At 36.8% G+C, this 26,455-nt stretch overlaps 2 protein-coding genes across 4 annotated transcripts in view; one reads left to right on the top strand and one right to left on the bottom strand.

Annotated features, from left to right (window-relative positions):
- The window catches only part of zgc:172282 (leucine-rich repeat and fibronectin type III domain-containing protein 1-like protein), a 532,113-nt gene that overhangs the window by 490,871 nt on the left and 14,787 nt on the right, over positions 1 to 26,455 (top strand). The window lies entirely within an intron of this gene.
- On the bottom strand, positions 14,785 to 20,181 carry LOC133663927 (coxsackievirus and adenovirus receptor homolog). 2 transcript variants are annotated; one of them, XM_062068661.1, is made up of 2 exons: positions 20,063 to 20,181; positions 14,785 to 15,668 (listed from the first exon to the last, which is right to left on the bottom strand). In XM_062068661.1, the coding sequence occupies exon 2, from the start codon at positions 15,641 to 15,643 to the stop codon at positions 15,077 to 15,079; it is 567 nt and encodes a 188-aa protein (XP_061924645.1). In that variant the 5' UTR covers positions 15,644 to 15,668; positions 20,063 to 20,181; the 3' UTR covers positions 14,785 to 15,076. The 2 variants fall into 2 exon arrangements, with proteins under 2 accessions (XP_061924645.1, XP_061924646.1); XM_062068662.1 differs by having other exon boundaries at positions 14,785 to 15,665.

Genomic DNA, 26,455 nt, shown 5'->3' with positions numbered 1-26,455 from the left:
ATAACTTTAATTAAAAAATAATGTTGCAGAGTCACAGAGGGTTGTAAAAACTATAATATATAAATAAAATATTTCAGCACAAACATAGCACACACAAATAAATAGTACATGTTTGGGGTGTTGTTGACAAGGTGGAAGGGGGCTTGTTATGAATATTACCATGTTTATAACATGTTAGTAACATAAAAACTATACAACATCAAAAACTAATGTTGCAGCACAAATGTTTGGGTCAAGTTTGGTGAGATTTTAACATGGTGGGGAACGGTTTATGAATATCCTGTTTATAACACGTTAATAACACATTAATAACATAAACACTATACAACATTTAAAAACAATAACTTTCATTAAAAAATAATGTTGCAGAGTCACAGAGGGTTGTAAAAACTATAATATATAAATAAAATATTTCAGCACAAACATAGCACACACAAATAGTACATGTTTGGGGTGTTGTTGACAAAGTGAAAGGGGGCTTGTTATGAATATTACCATGTTTATAACATGTTAGTAACATAAAAACTATACAACATCAAAAACTAATGTTGCAGCACAAATGTTTGGGTCAAGTTTGGTGAGATTTTAACATGGTGGGGAACGGTTTATGAATATCATGTTTATAACACGTTAATAACACATTAATAACATAAACACTATAAAACATTTAAAAACAATAACTTTAATTAAAAAATAATGTTGCAGAGTCACAGAGGGTTGTAAAAACTATAATATATAAATAAAATATTTCAGACTTACAAATAGTACATGTTTGGGGTGTTGTTGACAAAGTGAAAGGGTGCTTGTTATAAATAATACCATGTTTATAACATGTTAATAACATAAAAACTGACAAAAAATGTTGCAGCACAAACGTCTGGGTCAAGTTTGGTGAGGTTTTAACATGGTGGGGAACGGGGGTGGGGGGGGCGTGGTTATGAATAATATGTTTATAACACGTTAATAACACATTAATAACATAAACACCATAAAAAATTCAAAAATAAAAATAACTTAAATTGAAAAATAATGTTGCAGAGTCAAAGGGAATAGAAAAAACTATAATAGTTGGACTAAAAACATTTCAGCACAAACAGCACAAACAAATAGTACACACGTGTGGGGTGTTGTTGACAAGGTGGAAGGGTGCTTGTTTTGAATATTACCATGTTTATAATATGTTAGTAACATAAAAACTATAAAACATTATTAAAACAAATAGACAAAAATGTTGCAGCCCATGGTGGGGAACGGGGGGGGGTTATGAATAATATGTTTTTAACAGGTTAATAACACATTAATAACATAAACACTATAAAACCTTTTTTTTGTTAAATAACTAATTAAAAAATAATGTTGCAGAGTCACAGGGGGTTATAAAAAACCATAATGGTTGGACTAAAAATATTTCAGCACAAACAAATAGTACACACGTGTGGGGTGTTGTTGATAAGGTGGAAGGGGGCTTGTTATGAATATTACCGTTTTTATAACATTTTAGTAACATAAAAACTATAAAACATTAAAAACTATAAAAGACAAAACATGTTGCAGCACAAACGTTTGGGTCAAGTTTGGTGAAATTTTAACATGGTGGGGATGGTTATGAATATGTTTATAACATGTTAATAACACATTAATAACAAACACTATAAAACTTTGATTTTTTTAAATTACTTGAATTTAAAAAAATGTTGCAGAGTCACAGGGGGTTATAAAAAACTATAATATTTGGACTAAAATATTTCAGCACAAACATAGCACACACAAATAGTACATGTTTGGGGTGTTGTTGACAAGGTGGAAGGGGGCTTGTTATGAATATTACCATGTTTATAACATGTTAGTAACATAAAAACTATACAACATTAAAAACTAATGTTGCAGCACAAATGTTTGGGTCACGTTTGGTGAGATTTTAACATGGTGGGGAACGGTTTATGAATATCATGTTTATAACATGTTAATAACACATTAATAACATAAACACTATAAAACATTTAAAAAACTTACTTTAATTAAAAAATATTGTTGCAGAGTCACAGAGGGTTGTAAAAACTAAAATATATAAATAAAATATTTCAGCACAAACATAGCACACACAAATAAATAGTACATGTTTGGGGTGTTGTTGACAAGGTGAAAGGGGGCTTGTTATGAATATTACCATGTTTATAACATGTTAGTAACATAAAAACTATACAACATTAAAAACTAATGTTGCAGCACAAATGTTTGGGTCAAGTTTGGTGAGATTTTAACATGGTGGGGAACGGTTTATGAATATTATGTTCATAACACGTTAATAACACATTAATAACATAAACACTATGAAACATTTTAAAAAATAACTTTAATTAAAAAAATAATTTGCAGAGTCACAGAGGGTTGTAAAAACTATAATATATAAATAAAATATTTCAGCACAAACATAGCACACACAAATAGTACATATTTGGGGTGTTGTTGACAAAGTGAAAGGGTGCTTGTTATGAATATTACCATGTTTATAACATGTTAATAACATGAAAACTATAACACATTATTAAAAACTACTAGACTAATGTTGCAGCACAAATGTTTGGGTCAAGTTTGGTGAGATTTTAACATGGTGGGGAACAGGGGGGTGGTTATGAATAATATGTTTATAACACGTTAATAACACATTAATAACATAAACACCATACAAAATTAAAAAAAAATAAAAATAACTTAAATTGAAAAATAATGTTGCAGAGTCACAGGGAATAGAAAAAAACTATAATAGTTGGACTAAAAACATTTCAGCACAAACATAGCACAAACAAATAGTACACACGTGTGGGGTGTTGTTGACAAGGTGGAAGGGGGCTTGTTATGAATATTACCGTTTTTATAACATGTTAGTAACATAAAAACTATAAAACATTATTAAAAACAAATAGACAAAAATGTTGCAGCCCATGGTGGGGAACGGGGGGTGGCGGGGGGGGGGGGGGGGGGTTATGAATAATATGTTTTTAACAGGTTAATAACACATTAATAACATAAACACTATAAAACCTTTTTTTTTTTTAAATAACTAATTAAAAAATAATGTTGCAGAGTCACAGGGGGTTATAAAAAACCATAATGGTTGGACTAAAAATATTTCAGCACAAACAAATAGTACACACGTGTGGGGTGTTGTTGACAAGGTGGAAGGGGGCTTGTTATGAATATTACCGTTTTTATAACATGTTAGTAACATAACAACTATAAAACATTATTAAAAACTATAAAAGACAAAACATGTTGCAGCACAAACGTTTGGTAAAGTTTGGGGTGTTGTTGACAAGGTGAGGGTGCTTGTTATGAATAATAACATGTTTATAACATGTTAGTAACATAAAACTGTGAAAAACTAATAGACTAATGTTGCAGCACAAACGTCTGGGTCAAGTTTGGTGAGATTTTAACATGGTGGGGGACAGGGGGGTGGTTATGAATAATAAGTTTATAACACGTTAATAACACATTAATAACATAAACACTATAAAACTTTTATTTTTTTAAATTACTTTATTAAAACAATGTTGCAGAGTCACAGGGGGTTATAAAAACTATATTAGTTGGACTAAAAATATTTCAGCACAAACAAATAGTACACACGTGTGGGGTGTTGTTGACAAGGTGGAAGAGGGCTGGTTATGAATATCACCATGTTTATAACATGTTAATAACATACAAACTATGAAACATTATCAAAATCTATATAAGACAAAACATTTTGCAGCATTAATAACATAAAACTTACATAGTTAGACAAAATAATTTTGCAACAGGAACGTAGCACAAAGGAAGGGGACAAGTTTGGGGGGGGGGGGGGGTTGACAAAATGGGGGGCTGGTTATGGATAATAACATGTTTATAACACGTTAATAACTAGGGATGTCCGATAATGGCTTTTTGTCGATATCCGTTATGCCGATATTGTCCAACTCTTTAATAACCGATACCGATATCAACCAATATCTATATCAACCGATATATACAGTCGTGGAATTAACACATTATTATGCCTAATTTGCACAACCAGGTATGGTGAAGATAAGGTACTTTTTAAAAAAATGAATCAAATAAAATAAGATAAATAAATTAAAAACATTTTCTTGAATAAAAAAGAAAGTAAAACAATATACAAACAGTTACATTGAAACTAGTAATGAATGAAAATGAGTAAAATTAACTGTTAAAGGTTAGTACTATTAGTGGAGCAGCAGCACGCACAATCATGTGTGCTTACGGACTGTATCCCTTGCAGACTGTATTGATATATATTGATATATAATGTAGGAAGCAGAATATTAATAACAGAAAGAAACAACCCTTTTGTGTGAATGAGTGTAAATGGGGGAGGGAGGTTTTTTGGGTTGGTGCACTAATTGTAAGTGTATCTTGTGTTTTTTATGTGGATTTAATAAAATAAATAAATAAATAAAATAAAATAAAAATAAAAATAAAAAAATGATACTGATAATAAAAAAACTGATACCGATAATTTCCGATATTACATTTTAACGCATTTATCGGCCGATAATATCGGCAGACCGATATTATCGGACATCTCTATTAATAACATAACATTATAAACTGTTAGCATACAAACTATAACAGACAAGTTTGCAGCACAAACGTTTGGGACAAGTTTGGTGAAATTTTGACAAAGTGTGGCGGGGACTGTTTATGGATAATAACATGTTTATAACACGTTAATAACATCAAATTATAAATTGTTAACATAAAAAATATAATAGACATACAACTTTTGCAGCACAAATGCTTGGAACAAGTTTGGTGAGATGTTGACAAGATGAGGAGGCTTCTTATGAATAATAACACCTTCATAACATACAAACTACAACATATTAATAACATAAAAACTATAACAGACAATTTTGCAGCACACACATTTCGAACAAGTTTGGGGAAATTTTGACAAAGTGGGGGGACTGGGGAGGGGGGGGGGCTTGAATTATAAAACGTAAACAGAACTTATAAGAAACAAATTAATTGTGTAACACAAAAGAAGGGGACACATTTGGTGACATTTTGACAAAATGGGGGGCTGGTTATGGATAATAACATGTTTATAACACGTTAATAACATAATAACTATAAATTGTTAACATAAAAACTATAATAGACAAACAACTTTTGCAGCACAAACTTTTGGAACAAGTTTGGTGATATTTTGACAAGATGAGGAATGAATAATAACACATTAATAACATACAAACTATAAAACGTTAACAAAACTTATAGGAGACAATATAATTGTGTAACATAAAGGTAGCACAAAAGAAGGGGACAAGTTTGGGGGGATTTAAACAAAATGGGGGGCTGGTTATGGATAATAACATGTTTATAACACGTTAATAACATAATAACTATAAATTGTTAACATAAAAAAAGTATAATAGACAAACAACTTTTGCATCACAAATGTTTGGAACAAGTTTGGTGAGATGTTGACAAGATGAGGAGGCTGCTTATGAATAATAACACCTTCATAACATACAAACTATAACATGGTAATAACATAAAAACTAAAACATGTTAATAACATAAAAACTATAACGTGTTAATAACATAAAAACTATAACATGTTAATAACTTAAAAACTATAACATGTTAATAACATAAAAACTATAACGTGTTAACAACATAAAAACTATAACATGTTAATAAAATAAAACTACAGACAAGTTTGCAGCACAAACGTTTGGGACAAATTTGGTGAAATCTTGACAAAGTGTGGCAGGGACTTTTTATGGATAATAACATGTTTATAACACGTTAATAACATAAAAGTATAAATTGTTAACATAAAAACTATAATAGACAAACAACTTTTGCAGCACAAATTTGGTGAGATTTTGACAAGATGAGGATGGTTATGAATAATAACACAATCATAACATAAAAACTAAAACGTAAACAGAACTTATAATAGACTAATTAATTGTGTAACACAAAAGAAGGGGACACGTTTGAGGGGGTTTTGACAAAATGGGAGGCTGGTTATGGATAATAACATGTTTATAACACGTTAATAACATAAAATTATAAATTGTTAGCAAAAAAAAACTATAATAGACAAACAACTTTTGCAGCACAAATGTTTGGAACAAGTTTGGTGAGATTTTGACAAGATGAGGAAGCTGGTTATGAATAATAACACCTTCATAACATACAAACTATAAAACGTTAACAAAACTTATAATAGACAAAATAATTGTGTAACATTAACGTAGCACAAAAGAAGGAGACCGGTTTGGGGGGATTTAAACAAAATGGGGGGCTGGTTATGGATAATAACATGTTTATAACACGTTACTAACATAACATTATAAATTGTTAACATAAAAAACTATAATAGGCTGCTTATGAATAATAACACATTAATAACATACAAACTATAAAACGTTAACAAAACTTATAAGAGACAAAATAATTGTGTAACTTAAACGTAGCACAAAAGAAGGGGACAAATTTGGGGGGATTTAAACAAAATAGGGGGGCTGGTTATGGATAATAACATGTTTATAACACGTTAATAACATAATAACTATAAATTGTTAACATAAAAAACTATAATAGACAAACAACTTTTGCAGCACAAATGCTTGGAACAAGTTTGGTGAGATTTTGACAAAGTGGGGGGGCTTAAACTATAAAACCTAAACAGAACTTATAAGAAACAAATTAATTGTGTAGCACAAAGGAAAGGACACGTTTGAGGGGGTTTTGACAAAATGGGGGGCTGGTTATGGATAATAACATGTCTATAACACGTTAATAACATAACATTATAAATTGTTAGCATAAAAACTATCAACTTTTGCAGCACAAACGTTTGGAACAAGTTTGGTGAAATTTTGACAACAAGGGGGAAAGAAGGGGACACGTTGGGGGTGGGGGGGTATAAACAAAGTGCTGGTTATGGATAATAACATGTTTATAACACATTAATACCATAAAACTATACATTGTCAGCATAAAAACTATAATAGGCAAACCACTTTTGCAGCACAAATGTTTGGAAGAAGTTTAGTGAGATGTTGACAAGATGAGGATGCTTCTCCAGCAGCCCCCGCAACCCCAAAAGGGACAAGCGGTAGAAAATGGATGGATGGATGGAACATAACAAAATATAAAACGTAAACAGAACTTATAATAGACAAAATAATTGTGTAGCACAAAGGAAGGGGACACATTTGAGGGGGTTTTGACAAAATGGGGGGGCTGGTTATGGATAATAACATGTCTATGACACGTTAATAACATAAAACTATAAACTGTTAGCATACAAACTATAACAGACAAGTTTGCAGCATAATTTTTTGGGACAAGTTTGGTGAAATTTCGAAAAAGTGTGGTGGGGGCTGTTTATGGATAATAATATGTATATGACACGTTAAATTGTTAGCATAAAATGTAATAGACAAATTTTGCAGGACAAATGTTTGGAACAATTTTGATGATATGTTGACAAAATGAGAAGGCTGGTTATAAATAATAACACGTTCATAACAGACAATGGATGACGTCACTCGTCAGAAAATGTATTCATTGATCCACAAGGGATATCTTTGTTTTTGTTTTTGTATTTTATTATTTATTTTTTTAAGTTACCACACAAACCAACGTTTTGCCAGCGTGGCCGTGCTCTTAGAATATGTGACCCGTGCTGGCAAAATGAGTCGGAATACGCACAGGCTAATTTTGAGCTACAGGCTAATAAGTGAAAAAAAATGTATCTTGGTTGAAATTGAGATTTTCACAAAAATGAGTCCATAAAGCCACAATCTAGCGATCCCAATCCTCGAAATAGCAAGAAAACATCTTAAATCACCTTTATTTGAAGGTTTTGTACGAGGGATGTCTTCAGAAATTAGTCCTTTGTGTTAAAATTCCTTGAGAAAATCAAGTGTTTTTGGGAATCCCCCTAGCCATATTTGCTATCATTGTGACGCCAAGTTTACCTACTTTCTAAAAATGAGCATGGAATTCCCGATGCAGCATTCTGAACCAATAGAATTCGAGTTTTTAAACCTGTCCCGACGTAAACAAATCCGGCTTGTTGCTAACCGGTCACTGTGAGGCGTACCCTCATTGGTTGAATCACCCCGCGCTAGGGATGATGTTTGATAAGGAATTATCGAGTTCGAGCCTATTATCGAATCCTTTTATCGAACCGATTCCTTATCGATTCTCTTATCGAGTCCAGATAGGTTGTTGTATATGGAAAAAAACACACAATATTTGGTTTAACAAAAGCTCACTATTGTTATATAATAAAAAAATAAAATATAAAATAAATAAATATTGACTGTTACCCACCTAAAAAAATAAAATAAAATAAAATAAATAAATATTGACTGTTGTTACCCAAAGTATATTAAGTGGGATTTTTCAGAGAAACAAATATATACAGTAACACAAAAACAACCTGTCTCTGTGATCACTATAGGTGTATAAATAATAATATAGTGTTAAATAAAATCAGTCCCTTGGGCACAAAACTGAAAATAATACAGCTCTCCAAAAAGTGCACTTCTGCTGCTATTGGAACATAACTGTTTGTTATGATGCTTTGATATTTTTGCACTTTATTTCTTTATTGAAAGAACATTCTATGAAGAGAAAAGTTCTTTGAAAATGTGGTTGCAGTGCTAAAAAATGAAAAGTTAAAGCTAAAAAAAGAAATACACTTTATTGAGTTAACATTATTTCTTTATAGGGGGAAAAATGTTATGAGCGAGGGAATATAACAACTACACTACCCATCATGCACCGGGAGTTACGAGCATGCGCGGTAGCCCCGAAAAGTGTTGCATGTTGCCACGCTGTGAAAGTAAACGTCAAGAACTCAGCCAACACGCCTCGTCTGCATTATTTATAATTAGACAGACAACACATCTACAGTGTGATTTTGTTTTGTTTACAAGGAAAGAAAAACAAAAGTTAAAAAAGGGAGATATGTTGTATATATATGTATGCGCTGCGGTTGTTTTAAGAACGTTGCGACAGCTGCCGTAAAGGAGGTGCGTTGCTAGCCTGGTTGCTATGTTTCCGGTTGGTCGTAAAAGTGTTCGTCATGTGTTTTACCCTGCTCAAATCTCTCAGTAAAGTTATTCGATGGATTATAGCTTTTGTTTTGAACTTTATTACACCTTGGAGCGCTTTTTCCCGTCCATTGTTTTCCTGCTTTCGCTATCTGCGCCTAATGATTGAGCTACGTGACGTCAATTCTTGTGATGTCCCACGGAGCATTTCTGGTCGGGACGGGATTCGAATAAAGAATCAAATCAAATCAAATCAACTTTATTTATAAAGCACATTTAAAATTGACCACAGGGGTAGCCAAAGTGCTGTACAATGGGCAGGTTAAAAATAATACGAGAACCGAGCAAACATAACACAACACAAACAGAACACGATAAAAAATAAATAAATAAAATATAAAAACATAAAAACAGGTTCACAGCAGGTGTATTATGGGGCTCCATTGCAGGATGGATATCACTCAGTGTTAAAAGCCATGGAATAAAAGTATGTTTTTAAGAGAGATTTAAAAACAGGAAGAGAGGAGGCTTGTCTAACACTCAGAGGTAGGTCATTCCAGAGCTTGGGAGCAGCAGCAGCGAAAGCTCTGTCACCTCTAAGCTTCAGCCTTGTGTCCGGGACCGTCAGTAGCAGCTGATCGGCTGATCTTAGGGATCGGGTGGGGCAGTAAGGCTGAAGGAGGTCGGAGAGATATGTTGGCGCGAGGTTGTTTAGACATTTAAAAATAAAAGTAGTTTAAAATTGATTCTGTAACGTACAGAGAGCCAGTGAAGGGACGCTAATATAGGGGTGATGTGCTCACGTCTGCGGGTCTGTGTTAGCAGACGAGCAGCAGAGTTCTGCACGAGCTGCAGGCGGGCGAAGGAGGCCTGGCTAATGCCTACATACAGTAGTCTAGACGAGTCGAGATAAAGGCGTGGTTTAGTTTCTCGAGATCATGTCCTGATAGAAGCGGTTTCACTTTCGCTATTTGGCGTAATTGATAAAAGCTTTTTTGTACGACGCTGCTGATTTGTTTTTCGAATTTAAAATCTGAGTCGAACTTTACCCCCAGGTTTGTGACACAGTCGCTGAGATACGGGGTCAGAGTGCCGAGGTCAACGTTGGGGGAGGGAGAGCGACTTAGACCGAACAACATAACTTCTGTTTTGTCTTCATTTAGGCTCAGGAAGTTAGCTGAAAGCCAGGCTTTGATGTCGTGCAGGCAATCAATAAGACGTTGAACCGTGTTATTTTGTGCCATGGGAAAGTAAATCTGGCAATCATCGGCATAAAAATGAAATGCAATATCGTACTTCCTAAAAATAGAACCAAGGGGGAGAAGGTAAAGCGCAAATAAGATTGGGGCAAGGATTGAGCCCTGGGGAACCCCATGTGGTAAAGGAGCTGTGGAAGACATAAAACTGTCTATTTTTACACAAAAACTCCTGTCGGTTAAGTACGACCGGAACCAGTTGAGGGCGGCGCCCTTAATGCCCACACAGTTCTCAAGACGAGTGATTAAGGTGGCGTCGAACGCAGCAGCCAGATCTAAAAGCACCAGGACAACATATTTACCAGAATCAGTTGACAGGAGGATATCGTTAAAAACTTTTAGAATCAACTCTTTTCCTTTACTATAGTGGTCTCGATAACGGGTACCGGTTCTCAAAAAGGGATTCGAGTCCGAGGACTCGGTTCTTTTCTTATCAAACAACCGGGAAAACCGGTTTCGAGTATCATCCCTACCCCGCGCGGTGCATTGTGGTATCATGGCAGCGCCCTGATGAAAAACACGGTAATTCGAGCGGAATATTTGGTGAAAAAAGGTGATTTTTCGAACATTTAATTATTATTTTTGTGGATAAGTTAGACTGTTTTACATTCCGTAATGGATTTAGAAGGTGGAGAGGGTACGCAGGCGGTTGCAAGTGCGCTAAATTCACTGCAGTCGGCGAATCTTCTTAGTGCTGCTGGTCAGGAATATTACGGACAGCTGACCAGCTGACAAACTGACCAGTGAACAAAAAAACTGTGACATAACAGTGTTGACATTTTTGTGTAGAGTTGAATATATATTTTTCCTTTAGACATGGGATTCGACTTTAATTGTACCAATTTTGGTGTTGCTACAAGGACTTTTAAGGTCTGGTTGCTATGGAGTTTTGTTTTGGAACATTCTGTTCTGGAACAGTAAACTTTAAGCTGTTTTTTCTCAAAACGGACCCTCAAACTCGGTCGACTTCAATCGGATGTAACTCGGTCATTTTCTGTCCGATTCCAACAAACCATATATCATGTTGAAGGTCTTTAGATGGAATGTGTAAATAACAATAACTCATTTTAAAATGTCCTCATTGTGACTCATTTAGCTAATATTAGCCAGCAATATTCTGCGCACACCTCGTCTCTTCCTTCATTCGCCTGATTGCACTCCCCGTTTGATGGCCTCCATCTGTGACCATCGCTCTGCAACATTTGACAGCCCCTCAAGAATCGGGAGGCGACGACCGTCGTCAGGGGCCGCGTGACACGACGGGACACTTCCTGTGGCGAAGCATGTGGCGGCGCATACATTACCCCGTTTGCACGCCTGAGTCAGGCGCACTCAACACACCCGCCTGTGCGAACCCGCAAATAACCTTGGGGCCGGGGCACCACCGTCTCACCTGCGGGGGACGTCAGACGGGTGTCGGATTGGAGCGTAGGAACATGAGCGATGCCTTTTTTTTTTTTATCATGTTTTAGTTTGAAAAGTAACCATGGTAACAAACAAGGGTGCACAAAAACAGGAACTAAGGGAGTCCAAAACGAACAGAACAAAATAATAATCCGGACCACGGATCATGACAGTACCCCCTCCTCAAGGACAGATTCCAGATGTCCAAAAAAAAAACAAGACAGAAAAAACCAAGACAAGATATCCCTCACCGCGGTGTGACAAGGTCAGGAGCCAGGGTAAAAAGACAGATGAGAGGGGAATGGCTAAAACTGCTGGGTAATTAACACAAATAAACAAATGAGAGAAGAGACCTCTGCTGAGGGCAGATAGTGGTGAATGTTTCCCTCCCAGCCATGCATGTTTCATACCAAAATAGCATTCCATTTCCATATTGTGCAAACACACCACCACAGGTCAGTATGCTCCCTTAGGGTCGTACGGTGTACCGCTGCCCATAAAGTACCGCGGTACTCTTGATTTAAAATCGGTGCAATACTGCTTCTGAAAAATACTGCTACTATTTTATTAAGTTAAGTTAAAGTACCAATGATTGTCACACACACACTAGGTGTGGTGAAGCTTGTCCTCTGCATTCAACCCATCCCTTTGTTCACCTCCTGGGAGATAAGGGGAGCAGTGAGCAGCAGCTGTGCCACGCCCAGGAATCATTTTTGGTGACTTAACCCCCAATTCCAACCCTTGATGCTGAGTGCCAAGCAGGGATGTAATGGGTCCCATTTTTATAGTCTTTGGTATGACTCGGCCGGGGTTTGAACTCCCGACCTACCGATCTCAGGGCGGACACTCTAACCACTAGGTCGCTGAGTATATAATCCGCAAATGTGCTGTTGTTGAGTGTCTGTACTCTGTAGTATTTGCTGTCGTCCAGCATTCTGTTTTTGTTTACTTAAAAGTTAAAGTAACAATGTCACAGTGTGGTGAAATTTGTCTCTGCATTTAACCCATCCCCTTGTTCACCCCCCTGGTAGGTGAGGGGAGCAGTGGGCAGCAGCGGTGGCCACGCCCGGGAATAATTTTTGGTGATTTAACCCCCAATTCCAACCATAAATGCTGAGTGCCAAGCAGGGATGTAATGGGTCCCATTTTTATAGTCTTTGATATGACTCGGCCGGGGTTTTGAACTCACGACTTACCGATCTCAGGGTGGACACTAACCACTAGGCCGCTGAGTATATAATCCGCAAATAATGTGCTGTTGTTGAGTGTCTGTACTCTAGTCTTTGCTGTCGTCCAGCATTCTGTTTTTGTTCACTTAAAGTTAAAGTACAAATGATTGTTACACGCGCAATAGGTGTGAAATGTGTCCTCTGCATTTAACCTATCCCCTTGTTCACCCCCTGGGAGGTGAGGGGAGCAGTGGGCAGCATCGGTGGCCGCACCCAGGAATAATTTTTGGTGATTTAACCCCCAATTCCAACCCCTTGTTGCTGAGTGCCAAGCAGGGATGTAATGGGTCCCACTTTTATAGTCTTTGGTATGACTCGGCCAGGGTTTTGAACTCACGACCTACCGATCTTAGGGCGGAGTATATAATCCACAAATAATGTGCTGCTGTTGAGTGTCTGTACTCTGTAGTCTTTGCTGTCGTCCAGCATTCTGTTTTTGTTTACTTAAAGTTAAAGTAACGTTGTCACACACAGTGTGGTGAAATTTGTCCTCTGCATTTAACCCATCCCCTTGTTCACCCCCTGGGAGGTGAGGGGAGCAGTGGGCAGCAGCTATGGCTGCGCCCGGGAATCATTTTTGGTGATTTAACCCCCAATTCCAACCCTTGATGCTGAGTGCCAAGCAGGGAGGTAATGCGTCCCATTTTTATAGTCTTTGGTATGACTCGGCCGGGGTTTTGAACTCCCGACCTACCAATCTCAGGGCGGACACTCTAACCGCTAGGCCGCTGAGTATATGATCCGCAAATAATGTGCTGCTGTTGAGTGTCTGTACTCTGTAGTCTTTGCTGTCGTCCAGCATTCTGTTTTTGTGTACTTAAAGTTAAAGTAACGTTGTCACACACAGTGTGGTGAAATTTGTCCTCTGCATTTAACCCATCCCCTTTTTCACCCCCCTGGGAGGTGAGGGGAGCAGTGGGCAGCAGTGGTGGCCGCACCCGGGAATAATTTTTGGTGATTTAACCCCCAATTCCAACCCCTTGTTGCTGAGTGCCAAGCAGGGAGGTAATGGGTTCCACTTTTATAGTCTTTGGTATGACTCGGCCGGGGTTTGAACCCACAACCTACCGATCTCAGGGCGGAAACTCTAACCACTAGGCCGCTGAGTATATAATCCGCAAATAATGTGCTGTTGTTGAGTGTCTGTACTCTAGTCTTTGCTGTCGTCCAGCATTCTGTTTTTGTTCACTTAAAAGTTAAAGTACAAATGATTGTTACACACACAATAGGTGTGAAATGTGTCCTCTGCATTTAACCTATCCCCTTGTTCACCCCCTGGGAGGTGAGGTGAGCAGTGGGCAGCAGCGGTGGCCGCACCCGGGAATAATTTTTGGTGATTTAACACCCAATTCCAACCCCTTGTTGCTGAGTGCCAAGTAGGGAGGTAATGGGTCCCACTTTTATAGTCTTTGGTATGACTCGGCCGGGGTTTTGAACTCACGACCTACCGATCTTAGGGCGGAGTATATAATCCACAAATAATGTGCTGCTGTTGAGTGTCTGTACTCTGTAGTCTTTGCTGTCGTCCAGCATTCTGTTTTTGTTTACTTAAAGTTAAAGTACAAATGATTGTTACACACACAATAGGTGTGAAATGTGTCCTCTGCATTTAACCAATCCCCTTGTTCACCCCCCTGGGAGGTGAGGGGTTTGTACAAGACACAGTGTGGAGTAGTGTTGTCCCGATACCAAATATTTTGGTACCAGCACCGGTACCAAAATGTATTTCAATACTTTTCGGTACTTTTTCGCTACTTTTCGCTACTTTTCAATACTTTTCTAAATAAAGGGGTCCACAAAAAAAAAATGCATTATTGGCTTTATTTGAACAAAAAATCTTAAGGGTACATGAAACATATGTTTATTATTGCAAGTTTGTCCTTAAGTAAAGTAGTGAACTTACGACACAACTTGTCTTTTAGTAGTAAGTAAGTAAACAAAGGCTCCTAATTAGTCTGCCGACATATGCAGAGTTGGGTCTCAACCAGATCTTCCACCGTACAACGATAGCTACCACAGTTAAGCCTCGGAGATCCTTTTTACAATCAACTTCCCTCCTATGGCGCCCCCACTGGCGTCAGGAGGCAACGTCTGGCTTTCACTCATCTCTTTCCAGCTGTAATTCAGCGGGGGGCGGAGGGGTGCCTTGTGAGGATTGGCATTGGGGCGTCACGTCATTGCCCCACAGAGGATCGTCGCCTCCCACGGCACAAACCGGTGCGCTCGGCTTCTCCGTGACTTTCAGGTTCGTGTACCGAATCATGGTTTTGGTGATTCGAGAACCCACTTTCAGCTGGCACTTCAGGCTGCACTGGTAGATCCCCTCGTCCGACATACGCAGGTCACTAATCTCTATGGAAGCATTTCCATGGCCGGGTTCAGGAGTGGTGAAGTGAACCCTGCTGTAGTTTGGGTCAATATCAAGTTGGCCTCCGTGATACTTTAAAATCTCTGTCTTCTTTTCTTCTGGAGACTTGAAATACCACCTAATTATAATTCTGTTTGAGATGTCATCGACGTCATGTGTGAATTTGCAGGAAAGTGTGACGTTTGATCCTTCGACTGCGTGATAGTCAGACTTGGTGGAGATGATGTCAAAAGCCCAAGCTGGGTTTTTGGTGCAAAACACCAGCAGCCATGCAAAATACCACAGCACGGACATCATCTTTGGACTGTTGGACAGGAACCTGCTGTGAATTAAAACAGAAATGACATTGTTCAGTTCAATCTAATCCACTTTATTTATATAGCACATTTAAACAACAAAAAATGTTCCTAATGCCTGGTTCACACCATTTTTGTCAATTTTTCCACGAATATCCCGATCCCCGAAGTAATGTTATGCTTTGATACGCGCTGATACGCTGTGATACGCTCTGATACGAATTAGTTGCCGCTTTGTTACCGTTCCTCACGATTTGATCCCGCTTTGATACGCTTTAAATCACGCTTTAAATCACGCTTTAAATCACGCTTTAAATCACGCTTTGATACGTTTTATTACGCTTTATTGAACTTTATTATGCTTTGATGCGATCATGACGCTTTAAATCAGGCTCTGACACGATTATCATGCTCTGTTGTGCATTGTTACAACAAAAATAAGAAAAAAATGTGAAAAACTCAGTATACTGTTTTCCACACATTTTTTATATTCATTTATTTTTTCAATTTCTCTTTTTTTTCCGTTATATTATGTTTATTATTTATTATGTTTTATATCTTCATTTCTTTTATTTCTTTGTCATCTTAATAAATATCTATCTTTCATTTCTTATGCTAGTTGACAACAATAAAAGGCATTTCTTTTATTTTTTATATTCATTTATTTTTTCAATTTCTCTTTTTTTTTCGTTATATTATGTTCTATGTCTTCATTTCTTTTATTTCTTTGTCAACTTAATAAATATCTATCTTTCATTTCTTATGCTAGCTGACAACAAAAAAAGGCATTTCTTTTATTTTTTATATTCATTTATTTTTTCAATTTCTCTTTTTTTTCGTTATATTATGTTTTATCTCTTCATTTCTTTTATTTATTTGCCATCTTAATACATATATATCTTTCATTTCTTATGCTAGTTGACAACAATAAAAGGCATTTCTTTTATTTTTTATATTCATTTATTTTTTCAATCTCTTTTTTTTCCGTTATATTATGTTTATTATTTATTATTTTTTATATCTTCATTTCTTTTATTTCTTTGTCATCTTAATAAATATCTATCTTTCATTTCTTATGCTAGTTGACAACAATAAAAGGCATTTCTTTTATTTTTTATATTCATTTATTTTTTCAATTTCTCTTTTTTTTTTCGTTATATTATGTTTTATGTCTTCATTTCTTTTATTTCTTTGTCATCTTAATAAATATCTATCTTTCATTTCTTATGCTAGTTGACAACAAAAAAAGGCATTTATTTTATTTTTTATATTCATTTATTTTTTCAATTTCTCTTTTTTTTCGTTATATTATGTTTTTTATCTTCATTTCTTTTATTTCTTTGTCATCTTAATAAATATTTATCTTTCATTTCTTATGCTAGTTGACAACAATAAAAGGCATTTCTTTTATTTTTTATATTCATTTATTTTTTCAATTTCTCTTTTTTTCGTTATATTATGTTTTATGTCTTCATTTCTTTTATTTCTTTGTCATCTTAATAAATATCTATCTTTCATTTCTTATGCTAGTTGACAACAATAAAAGGCATTTCTTTTATTTGTTATATTCATTTATTTTTTCAATTTCTCTTTTTTTTCCCGTTATATTATGTTTTATATCTTCATTTCTTTTATTTCTTTGTCATCTTAATAAATATCTATCTTTAATTTCTTATGCTAGTTGACAATAATAAAACCGTAGTTAATGGGCGCAGAGGAGACATTCCTCCAGGGCCTACGTACTTCGGGGCTAACAACCGTCACTTTACCCGGAAGTGGGTCTTTACAGCTTGAGGGTGAATGACGAGGCCGGCGGTTTGTTGCAACTTTGTGACTTTATTGGACGCAGCCATCCACCAAGCTGGAGCACCTGCACGCACTCACTGTCGCCGTTCCCTCACCTCTCTTGCCCACTCACTCACTGATGTCACTCACCTCACATGCTGTCATATCTTAAAGGGCCACACACACACACACACACACACACACACACACACACGCTAATCATCACAACTAACGAGACATCATTGTGAAGTCAAAAGTCGAGTTTCTTAACATGGAGACATTCTCAATACTTTTCTTTTGTCGAGCACAAAGAAAATAACATTTTAGTTCAATGTAATTTGTGTCTTGGATCAAAGATCCTATCTACTTAAAGTTAAAGTTAAAGTGCCATTATGTTGCAGCTATTTCTGGCCTGAAATAAATTGGCCCTTTGAAACATATCTTTGTCTTTGTGTGTTGTATGTAGAGCACATTGCTTAGCAGAGTTCAGTGATGCAAATGCATGTCAAGTTGATCAACACATTGTATTATTCTCCAGTGCAATAACAGTACTGTTATATGTGCAGTCTTTTGGAACAAAAGACTGCACATATACGGCATCATAATACAAGAACATAAAGACACAACTTACTCAATGTTTCTGAAGTCAACAATAACAATATTATATTAAGTTATTACTTTATGGAATAATTATAAAGCATAGATTTGTAGACAAGAATTTACATTTAGTCTCAACGCGCTTGTTCTTTTTATACCTTATGCTATTTATACATTTTTTCCAACACGTGTCTTCCTTTCACAGAGAACGTGAACTTAATGTTATGGTGTGAATGAATTAACAATAAAATACATGCAAGGAGTAGGATTAATGAAGGTTTGCTTCTTCCCACTCCATTTCAGAGTTAAGCAAATATGACCAAGTGACGTTCCTTATTGTAAACTGTTAAAACATGTCTGAAACAGATAAATATTGACTATAACCAATATGGGTGTGGGGAAAAATCAATTCAAATTCGAATCGTGATTCTCACGTTGTGGGATTCTGAATCGATTCTCATTTGTAAAAATTTGATTTTTCATTTTTTTTCATTATTTTTTTTTTTCCATTTTTTTTTTAATCAATCCAACAAAACAATACCATAACAATGCAATCCAATTCCAAAACCAAACCCGACACAGAACAAACCAAAAGTAGTGAAACAAAAATGATTATCAACAACAGTATCAATATTAGTCACAATTTCAACATAGCAGTGATTAAAAATCCCTCATTGACATTATCATTAGACATTTATAAATAAATAAAAATTGGAACAATAGTGTCACAGTGGCTTACACTTGCATCGCATCTCATAAACTTGACAACACACTGTGTCCAATATTTTCACAAAGATAAAATAAGTCATATTTTTGGTTCATTTAATAGTTAAAACAAATGTACATTATTGCAATCAGTTGATAAAACATTGTCCTTTACAATTATAAACGCTTTTTACAAAGATCTACTACTCTGCTTGCATGTCAGCAGACTGGGGTAGATCCTGCTGAAATCTATGTATTGAATGAATAGAGAATCCTTTTGAATCGGGAAAATATCATTTTTGAATCGAGAATCGCGTTGAATCGGAAAAAAAATCGATTTTGAATCCAATCGTGGGACACCCAAAGATTCGCAGCCCTAGTAACCAAGTATGATCAGAATTCTGTCTATAAGACACCACGAACACTAGGGTAGCAAGTCACTCTTTGATACATTCTGTACATTAAAGATGCTCAAAGAAATCTAAAGTAGTTCAATATGAGGATATCTGTCAAAACATCCAAATCTTAGCTTAGTGTCTGTTAAGTTTTATCACTGTGCTCACATGTTAGCACTACGAACTTGCAGTCCTGATACGTGTCTTCTAACTACGCTTGAGTCAGCTGATATGAGGATTTATTTTCATAGCCTATACAAAGTACTGTATAGGCTACCTCTGCTAACACTAACAGTGCTCCTTGGAGATTAAGCCTTGATTTACATCTTGTAAAAGCTGAGAGCATGTTATTTAATCACAATTCCTCCAAAAAAACCTTTGCAAACCTGGAGGAAGTGAAAAAATACACTACCGTTCAAAAGTTTGGGGTCACATTGAAATGTCCTTATTTTTGAAGGAAAAGCACTGTACTTTTCAATGAAGATAACTTTAAACTAGTCTTAACTTTAAAGAAATACACTCTTATACATTGCTAATGTGGTAAATGACTATTCTAGCTGCAAATGTGGTGGTTTTTGGTGCAATATCTACATAGGTGTATAGAGGCCCATTTCCAGCAACTATCACTCCAGTGTTCTAATGGTACAATGTGTTTGCTCATTGGCTCAGAAGGCTAATTGATGATTAGAAAACCCTTGTGCAATCATGTTCACACATCTGAAAACAGTTTAGCTCGTTACAGAAGCTACAAAACTGACCCTCCTTTGAGCAGATTTGAGTTTCTGGAGCATCACATTCGTGGGGTCAATTAAACGCTCAAAATGGCCAGAAAAAGAGAACTTTCATCGGAAACTCGACAGTCTATTTTTGTTCTTAGAAATGAAGGCTATTCCACAACCCAAACTTTTGAACGGTAGTGTATATATATATCTACTTACCGGCACAAGAAGACTCAGTTGGATTCCTTGACTTGGGCAGCAGCAAACCCAATAACACATCCCAAAAGGGAAACGCGATGCATGTGTCATAATTGTACGTTTGAAATTTAAAGGTTCCCTTTACATGATGCATAAGAGATGCATAGGTCATAATCTTACGTTTGAAGCTTTAAAGTTACCCTTTTGACAAAAAAGATGATGTACAAAGTGACGACTACATGATAGCCATACTGGTGAGGTCGGTTTATCCACAAAAATGTTGTTAGAAGGCTTTCATCTTTGCCATTTAGATTTTTTTTTAAAAGTTAAAATTCCCCCATGTGTCCATCTATCCATCCATCCATTGTCCCTCTATGTACATCAAGTAATTTTGCCATTGTGGGATTAATAAAAGTCTCTTATCACATCAATCTCTATTTCCTTTTTGAACCAAGAGCTACTTCTTGGGTACTGATTAATGCGAAGGGCTACCATTTTGACAAATTGCCAGAAATAGCCAATTTGATCAATTTACCTTTAACTCTATGTTATTGTTAATAATTAATGATATTTACACTGAATTGAACAGTTTAAAAGAGGAGAAAACACGAAAAAAATGACAATTAAATTTTGAAACATAGTTTATCTTCAATTTCGACTCTTTAAAATTCAAAATTCAACCGAAATAAAGAAGAGAAAAACTAGCTATTTCCAATGTTTTTGAAAAAATTAAATAATTTATGGAACATCATTAGAAATTTTTCCTGATTAAGATTAATTTTAGAATTTTGATGACATGTTTTAAATAGGTTAAAATCCAATCTGCACTTTGTTAGAATATATAACAAATTGGACCAAGCTATATTTCTAACAAAGACAAATCATTATTTCTTCTAGATTTTCCAGAACAAAAATTTTAAAATAATTTCAAAAGACTTTGAAATAAGATTTAAATTTGATTCTACAGATTTTCTAGATTTTCCAGAATATTTTTTTTGAATTTGAATCATAATAAGTTTGAAGAAATATTTCACAAATATTTTTCTTCGAAAAAACAGAAGCTAAAATGAAGAATTTAATTACAATGTATTTATTATTCTTTACATTAAAAAAAATAAATTTACTTGAACATTGATTTAAATTGTCAGGAAAGAAGAGGAAGGAATTTAAAAGGTAAAAAGGTATATGTGTTTAAAAATCCTAAAATCACTTTTAAGGTTGTATTTTTTCTCTAAAATTGTCTTTCTGAAAGTTATAAGAAGCAAATTAAAAAAATTAATGAAATTATTTAAACGAGTGAAGACCAAGTCTTTAAAATGTTTTCTTGGATTTTCAAATTCTATTTGAGTTTTGTCTCTCTTAGAATTAAAATGTCGGGCAAAGCAAGACCAGCTTGCTAGTAAATAAATACAATTTAAAAAATAGAGGCAGCTCACTGGTAAGTGCTGCTATTTGAGCTATTTTTAGAACAGGCCAGCGGGCTACTCATCTGGTCCTTACGGGCGACCTGGTGCCCGCGGGCACCACGTTGGTGACCCCTGCTCTATTTATTCATACAGCACTTTTCAGCACAGAGTCAGCGCTTCTAAACGTTTTTAACTATATCCTCCTGTCAACTGATTCTGGTAAACATGTTGTCCTGGTGCTTTTAGATCTGTCTGCTGTGTTCAACGCACCCTTAATCACTCGTCTTGAGAACTGTGTGGGCATTAAGGGCGCCACCCTCAACTGGTTCCGGTCGTACCTAACCGACAGGAGTTTTTGTGTAAAAAGGGACAGTTTTATATCTTCCACAGCTCCTTTACCACATGGCGTCCCCCAGGGCTCAATCCTTGGCCCAATTTTATTTGTGCTTTACCTTCTCCCCCTTGGTGCTGTTTTTAGGAAGTACGGTATTGCATTTCATATTTATGCCGATGATTGCCAGATCTACTTTCCCATGGCACAAAAGAACACGGTTCAACGTCTTATTGACTGCCTGCACGACATCAAAGCCTGGCTTTCAGCTAACTTCCTTGAGCCTAAATGAAGACAAAACAGAAGTTAAGTCGCTCTCCCTCCCCCAACGTTGACCTCAGCACTCTGACCCCGTATCTCAGCGACCGTGTCACAAACCTGGGGGTAAAGTTCGACTCAGATTTTGAATTCGAAAAACAAATCCGCTGCGTCGTACAAAAAAGCTTTTGTCAATTACGCCAAAAAGCGAAAGTGAAACCGCTTCTATCAGGACATGATCTCGAGAAACTAATCCACGCCTTTATCTCGAATCGTTTAGACCAGTGGTCCCCAACCTTTTTGTAGCTGGGGACCGGTCAACGCTTGAAAATTTGTCCCATGGACCGGGGGTGGGGGTAGGGGGAATTTATTAATGTATTTTTATTTTTTCATAAAGAAATACAATCATGTGTGCTTACGGACTGTATCCCTGCAGACTGTATTGATCTATATTGACATACACATACACATTATGTATATAGTGTGTTTTTTATGTTGCTTTAATAAAAAATAAAAAATAAAATATATATATATATATTTTTTTTTTATTTATTTTATTTTATTTTTTTCTAAATTTGTTGCGCGGCCCGGTACTAATCGGTCCGGTGGTTGGGGACCACTGGTTTAGACTACTGCAATTCCCTGTATGTAGGCATTAGCCAGGCCTCCCTCGCCCGCCTGCAGCTCGTGCAGAACTCTGCTGCTCGTTTGCTAACACAGACCCGCAGACGTGAGCACATCACTGCCCCACCCGATCCCTAAGATCAGCCGATCAGCTGCTACTGACGATCCCTGGCACAAGGCTGAAGCTTAGAGGTGACAGAGCTTTCGCCGCTGCTGCTCCCAAGCTCTGGAACGACCTACCTCTGAGTGTTAGACTGGCCTCCTCTTTCCTGTTTTTAAATCATTTTTAAAAACATACCTTTATTCCATGGCTTTTAACCCTGAGTGATCTCCATCCTGCTATGGCGCCCCATAATATACCTGCTGAGAACCTGTTTTTATGTCTTTATGTTCTATTTATTGTATTTATTTATTTTTTATCGTGCTCTGTTTGTGTTGTGTTGTGTTTCTTGTATTATCGTTTAACCTGCCCATTGTACAGCACTTTGGCTACCCCTGTGGTAAATGTTAAATGTGCTTTATGAATAAAGTTGATTTGATTTGATTTGATTTGATAAACAGGCAAGTGGCAATTAAAGTACTTTACACACAAAAAAGAAAGACAACACATGAACACAAACGTTGCACTTTTTATATGTACAAAAAAAGTTTTGTCATTTTATTTAATCTGAGCAACGACTTGAGGCAGTTTAATGTTGATTAACGTGGACCCCGACTTAAACAAGTTGAAAAACTTATTGGGGTGTTACCATTTAGTGGTCAATTGTACGGAATATGTACTGTACTGTGCAATCTACTAATAAAAGTCTCAATCAATCAATCAAAAAAAGCACTTTATATGTAGAAAGGTTTTGTTAAGAAACCAATTCTGAGCCTTATCTTAGTTTTATTTGATATATGTTGACCACATTAACCCTGGCAATGGACCCTGTGTGTGTATATGTATGTTATTGTTATGCTTAGCATTCATGACTGCCTGCTGTTGCACTGATCAGCCTAGTGGTGGCTCACATCCATCACACACACAGCTATTTCTGTTTTTGGGCAGAATTATTATAGTGTTACCAATGTTAAAAGGATAAACCGTTGTTTACAAATTTGGTAAATAACCAAAACATTTATATTTTGTTGTTTTCTTACTGTACTGAAAATGAACCGAACCGTGACCTCTAAACCGAGGTACGTACCGAACCGAAATTTTTGTGTACCGTTACACCCTTACAGAATACACACACACACTAAAGTGTTAAAATATGGTATTGTTTTATTTAAAGGCCTACTGAAATGATTTTTTTTTATTCAAACGGGGATAGCAGATCCATTTTATGTGTCATACTTGATCATTTCGCGATATTGCCATATTTTTGCTGAAAGGATTTAGTATAGAACAACGACGATAAAGTTTGCAACTTTTGGTCGCTGATAAAAAAAAGCCTTGCCCCTACCGGAAGTACCGTGACGTCACCGGAGGAAGGGCGGCTCACATTTTCCTATTGTTTACACCAGCAGCGAGAGAGATTCAGACCGAGAAAGCGACGATTACCCCATTAATTTGAGCGAGGATGAAAGATTCGTGGATGAGGAACGTGAAAGTGAAGGACTAGCGTGCAGTGCAGGACGTATCTTTTTTCGCTCTGACCATAACTTAGGTACAAGCTGGCTCATTGGATTCCACACTCTCTCCTTTTTCTATTGTGGATCACGGATTTGTATTTTAAACCACCTCGGATACTATATCCTCTTGAAAATGAGAGTCGAGAACGCGAAATGGACATTCACAGTGACTTTTATCTCCACGACAATACATCGGCGAAACACTTTAGCTACTGAGCTAACGTGATAGCATCGGGCTCAAATGCATATAGAAACAAAACAAATAAGTCCCTGACTGGAAGGATAGACAGAAGATCAACAATACTACCAAACTCTGGACATGTAACTACACAGTTAATGCTTTCCAGCTTGGCGAAGCTTAGCAATGCTGTTGCTAACGACGCCATTGAAGCTAACTTAGCTACAGAACCTCGACAGAGCTATGCTAAAAACATTAGCTCTGCACCCATGCCAGCTCTCATCGGCTCATCACGACCCGTGCTCACCTGCGTTCCAGCGATCGGCGGTACGACGAAGGACTTCACCCGATCACCGAGACGGAGGAAGTCAAGGTGAGGTCGTTCGGCTAGCGCGTCTGCTATCCTCAAAGTCCTCCTGGTTGTGTTGCTGTAGTCCGCCGCTAATACACCGATCCCACCTACAGCTTTCTTCTTTGCAGTCTCCATTGTTCATTAAACAAATTGCAAAAGATTCAACAACACAGATGTCCAGAATACTGTGGAATTTTGAGATGAAAACAGAGCTTTTTTGTATTGGATTCAATGGGCTCCAAATACTTCCGCTTCAACGGTTGACGTCACGCGCAAACGTCATCATATCGAAACGTTTTCAGCCGGAAGTTTGCCGGGAAATTAAAAAAAAACACTACTACCGACCACGCAGTCTGATAGTTTATATATCAATGATGAAATCTTAACATTGCAACACATGCCAATACGGCCGGGTTAACTTATAAAGTGAAATTTTAAAATTCCCGCCACACTTCCGGTTGAAAAACTCCTCTGGACATGATTTATGCGCGTGACGTCACAAAATCCACGGAAGTGGTTGGACCCCATCGAACCCGGTACAGAAACCTCTTGTTTTCTTCGACAAAATTTCACATTATTCTGGACATCTGTGTTGGTGAATCTTTTGCAATTTGTTTAATGAACAATGGAGGCTGCAAAGAAGAACGTTGTAGGTGGGATCGGTGTATTAGCGGCTAAGTACAATACTTACAGCAACACAACAAGGACTACTTACTACGCATAGCCGATGCTTGCCGCCAAACCCACGGATGAAGTTCTTCGTCGCGCCGTCGATCGCTGGAACGCAGGTGAGCACGGCTGTTGATGGGAAGATGAGGGCTGGCTGGCTGGCGTAGGTGGAGCGCTAATGTTTTTATCATAGTTCTGTGAGGTCCGGTTGCTAAGTTACTAAATTAGCCTTAGCGTCGTTAGCAACAGCATTGTTAAGCCTTACCAGGCTGATAATTATTAACCGTGTAGTTACATGTCCATGGTTTAATAGTATTGTTGATCTTCTGTCTATCCTTCCAATCAGAGATTTATTTATTTTGTTTCTATCTTCATTTGAGAACGATGCTATCACGTTAGCTCCGTAGCTAAGTGTGTCACCGATGTATTGTCGTGGAGATAAAAGTCACTTTAAATGTCCATTTCGCGTTCTCGACTCTCATTTTCAAGAGGATATAGTATCCGAGGTGGTTTAAAATACAAATCCGTGATCTACAATAGAAAAAGGAGAGAGTGTGGAATCCAATGAGCCAGCTTGTACCTAAGTTACGGTCAGAGCGAAAAAAGATACGTCCATCACTGCCTCTCCAGTCCTTCACTGTAACGTTCCTCATCTACGAATCTTTCATCCTCGCTCAAATTAATGGGGTAATCGTCACTTTCTCGGACCAAATCTCTCTCGCTCCATTGTAAACAACGGGGAATTGTGAGGAATACTAGCTCCTGTGACGTCACGCTACTTCCGCTACAGGCAAGGCTTTTTTTATCAGCGAGCAAAAGTTGCGAACTTTATCGTCGATTTTCTCTAGTAAATCCTTTCAGCAAAAATATGGCAATATCGCGAAATGATCAAGTATGACACATAGAATGGATCTGCTATTCCCGTTTAAATAAAAAAAAAATCATTTCAGTAGGCCTTTAATGTTAATTAGTATCTGGTAGT

Source organism: Entelurus aequoreus, linkage group LG13, assembly GCF_033978785.1.
Source record: "Entelurus aequoreus isolate RoL-2023_Sb linkage group LG13, RoL_Eaeq_v1.1, whole genome shotgun sequence".
NCBI lineage: Eukaryota > Metazoa > Chordata > Actinopteri > Syngnathiformes > Syngnathidae > Entelurus > Entelurus aequoreus.
This window is presented reverse-complemented; position numbering and strand designations above follow the sequence as displayed.

What these genes read in the sequence shown, in the direction of transcription:
- LOC133663927 (XM_062068661.1), bottom strand. Translation starts at nt 15,643, where the DNA reads ATGATGTCCGTGCTGTGGTATTTTGCATGGCTGCTGGTGTTTTGCACC.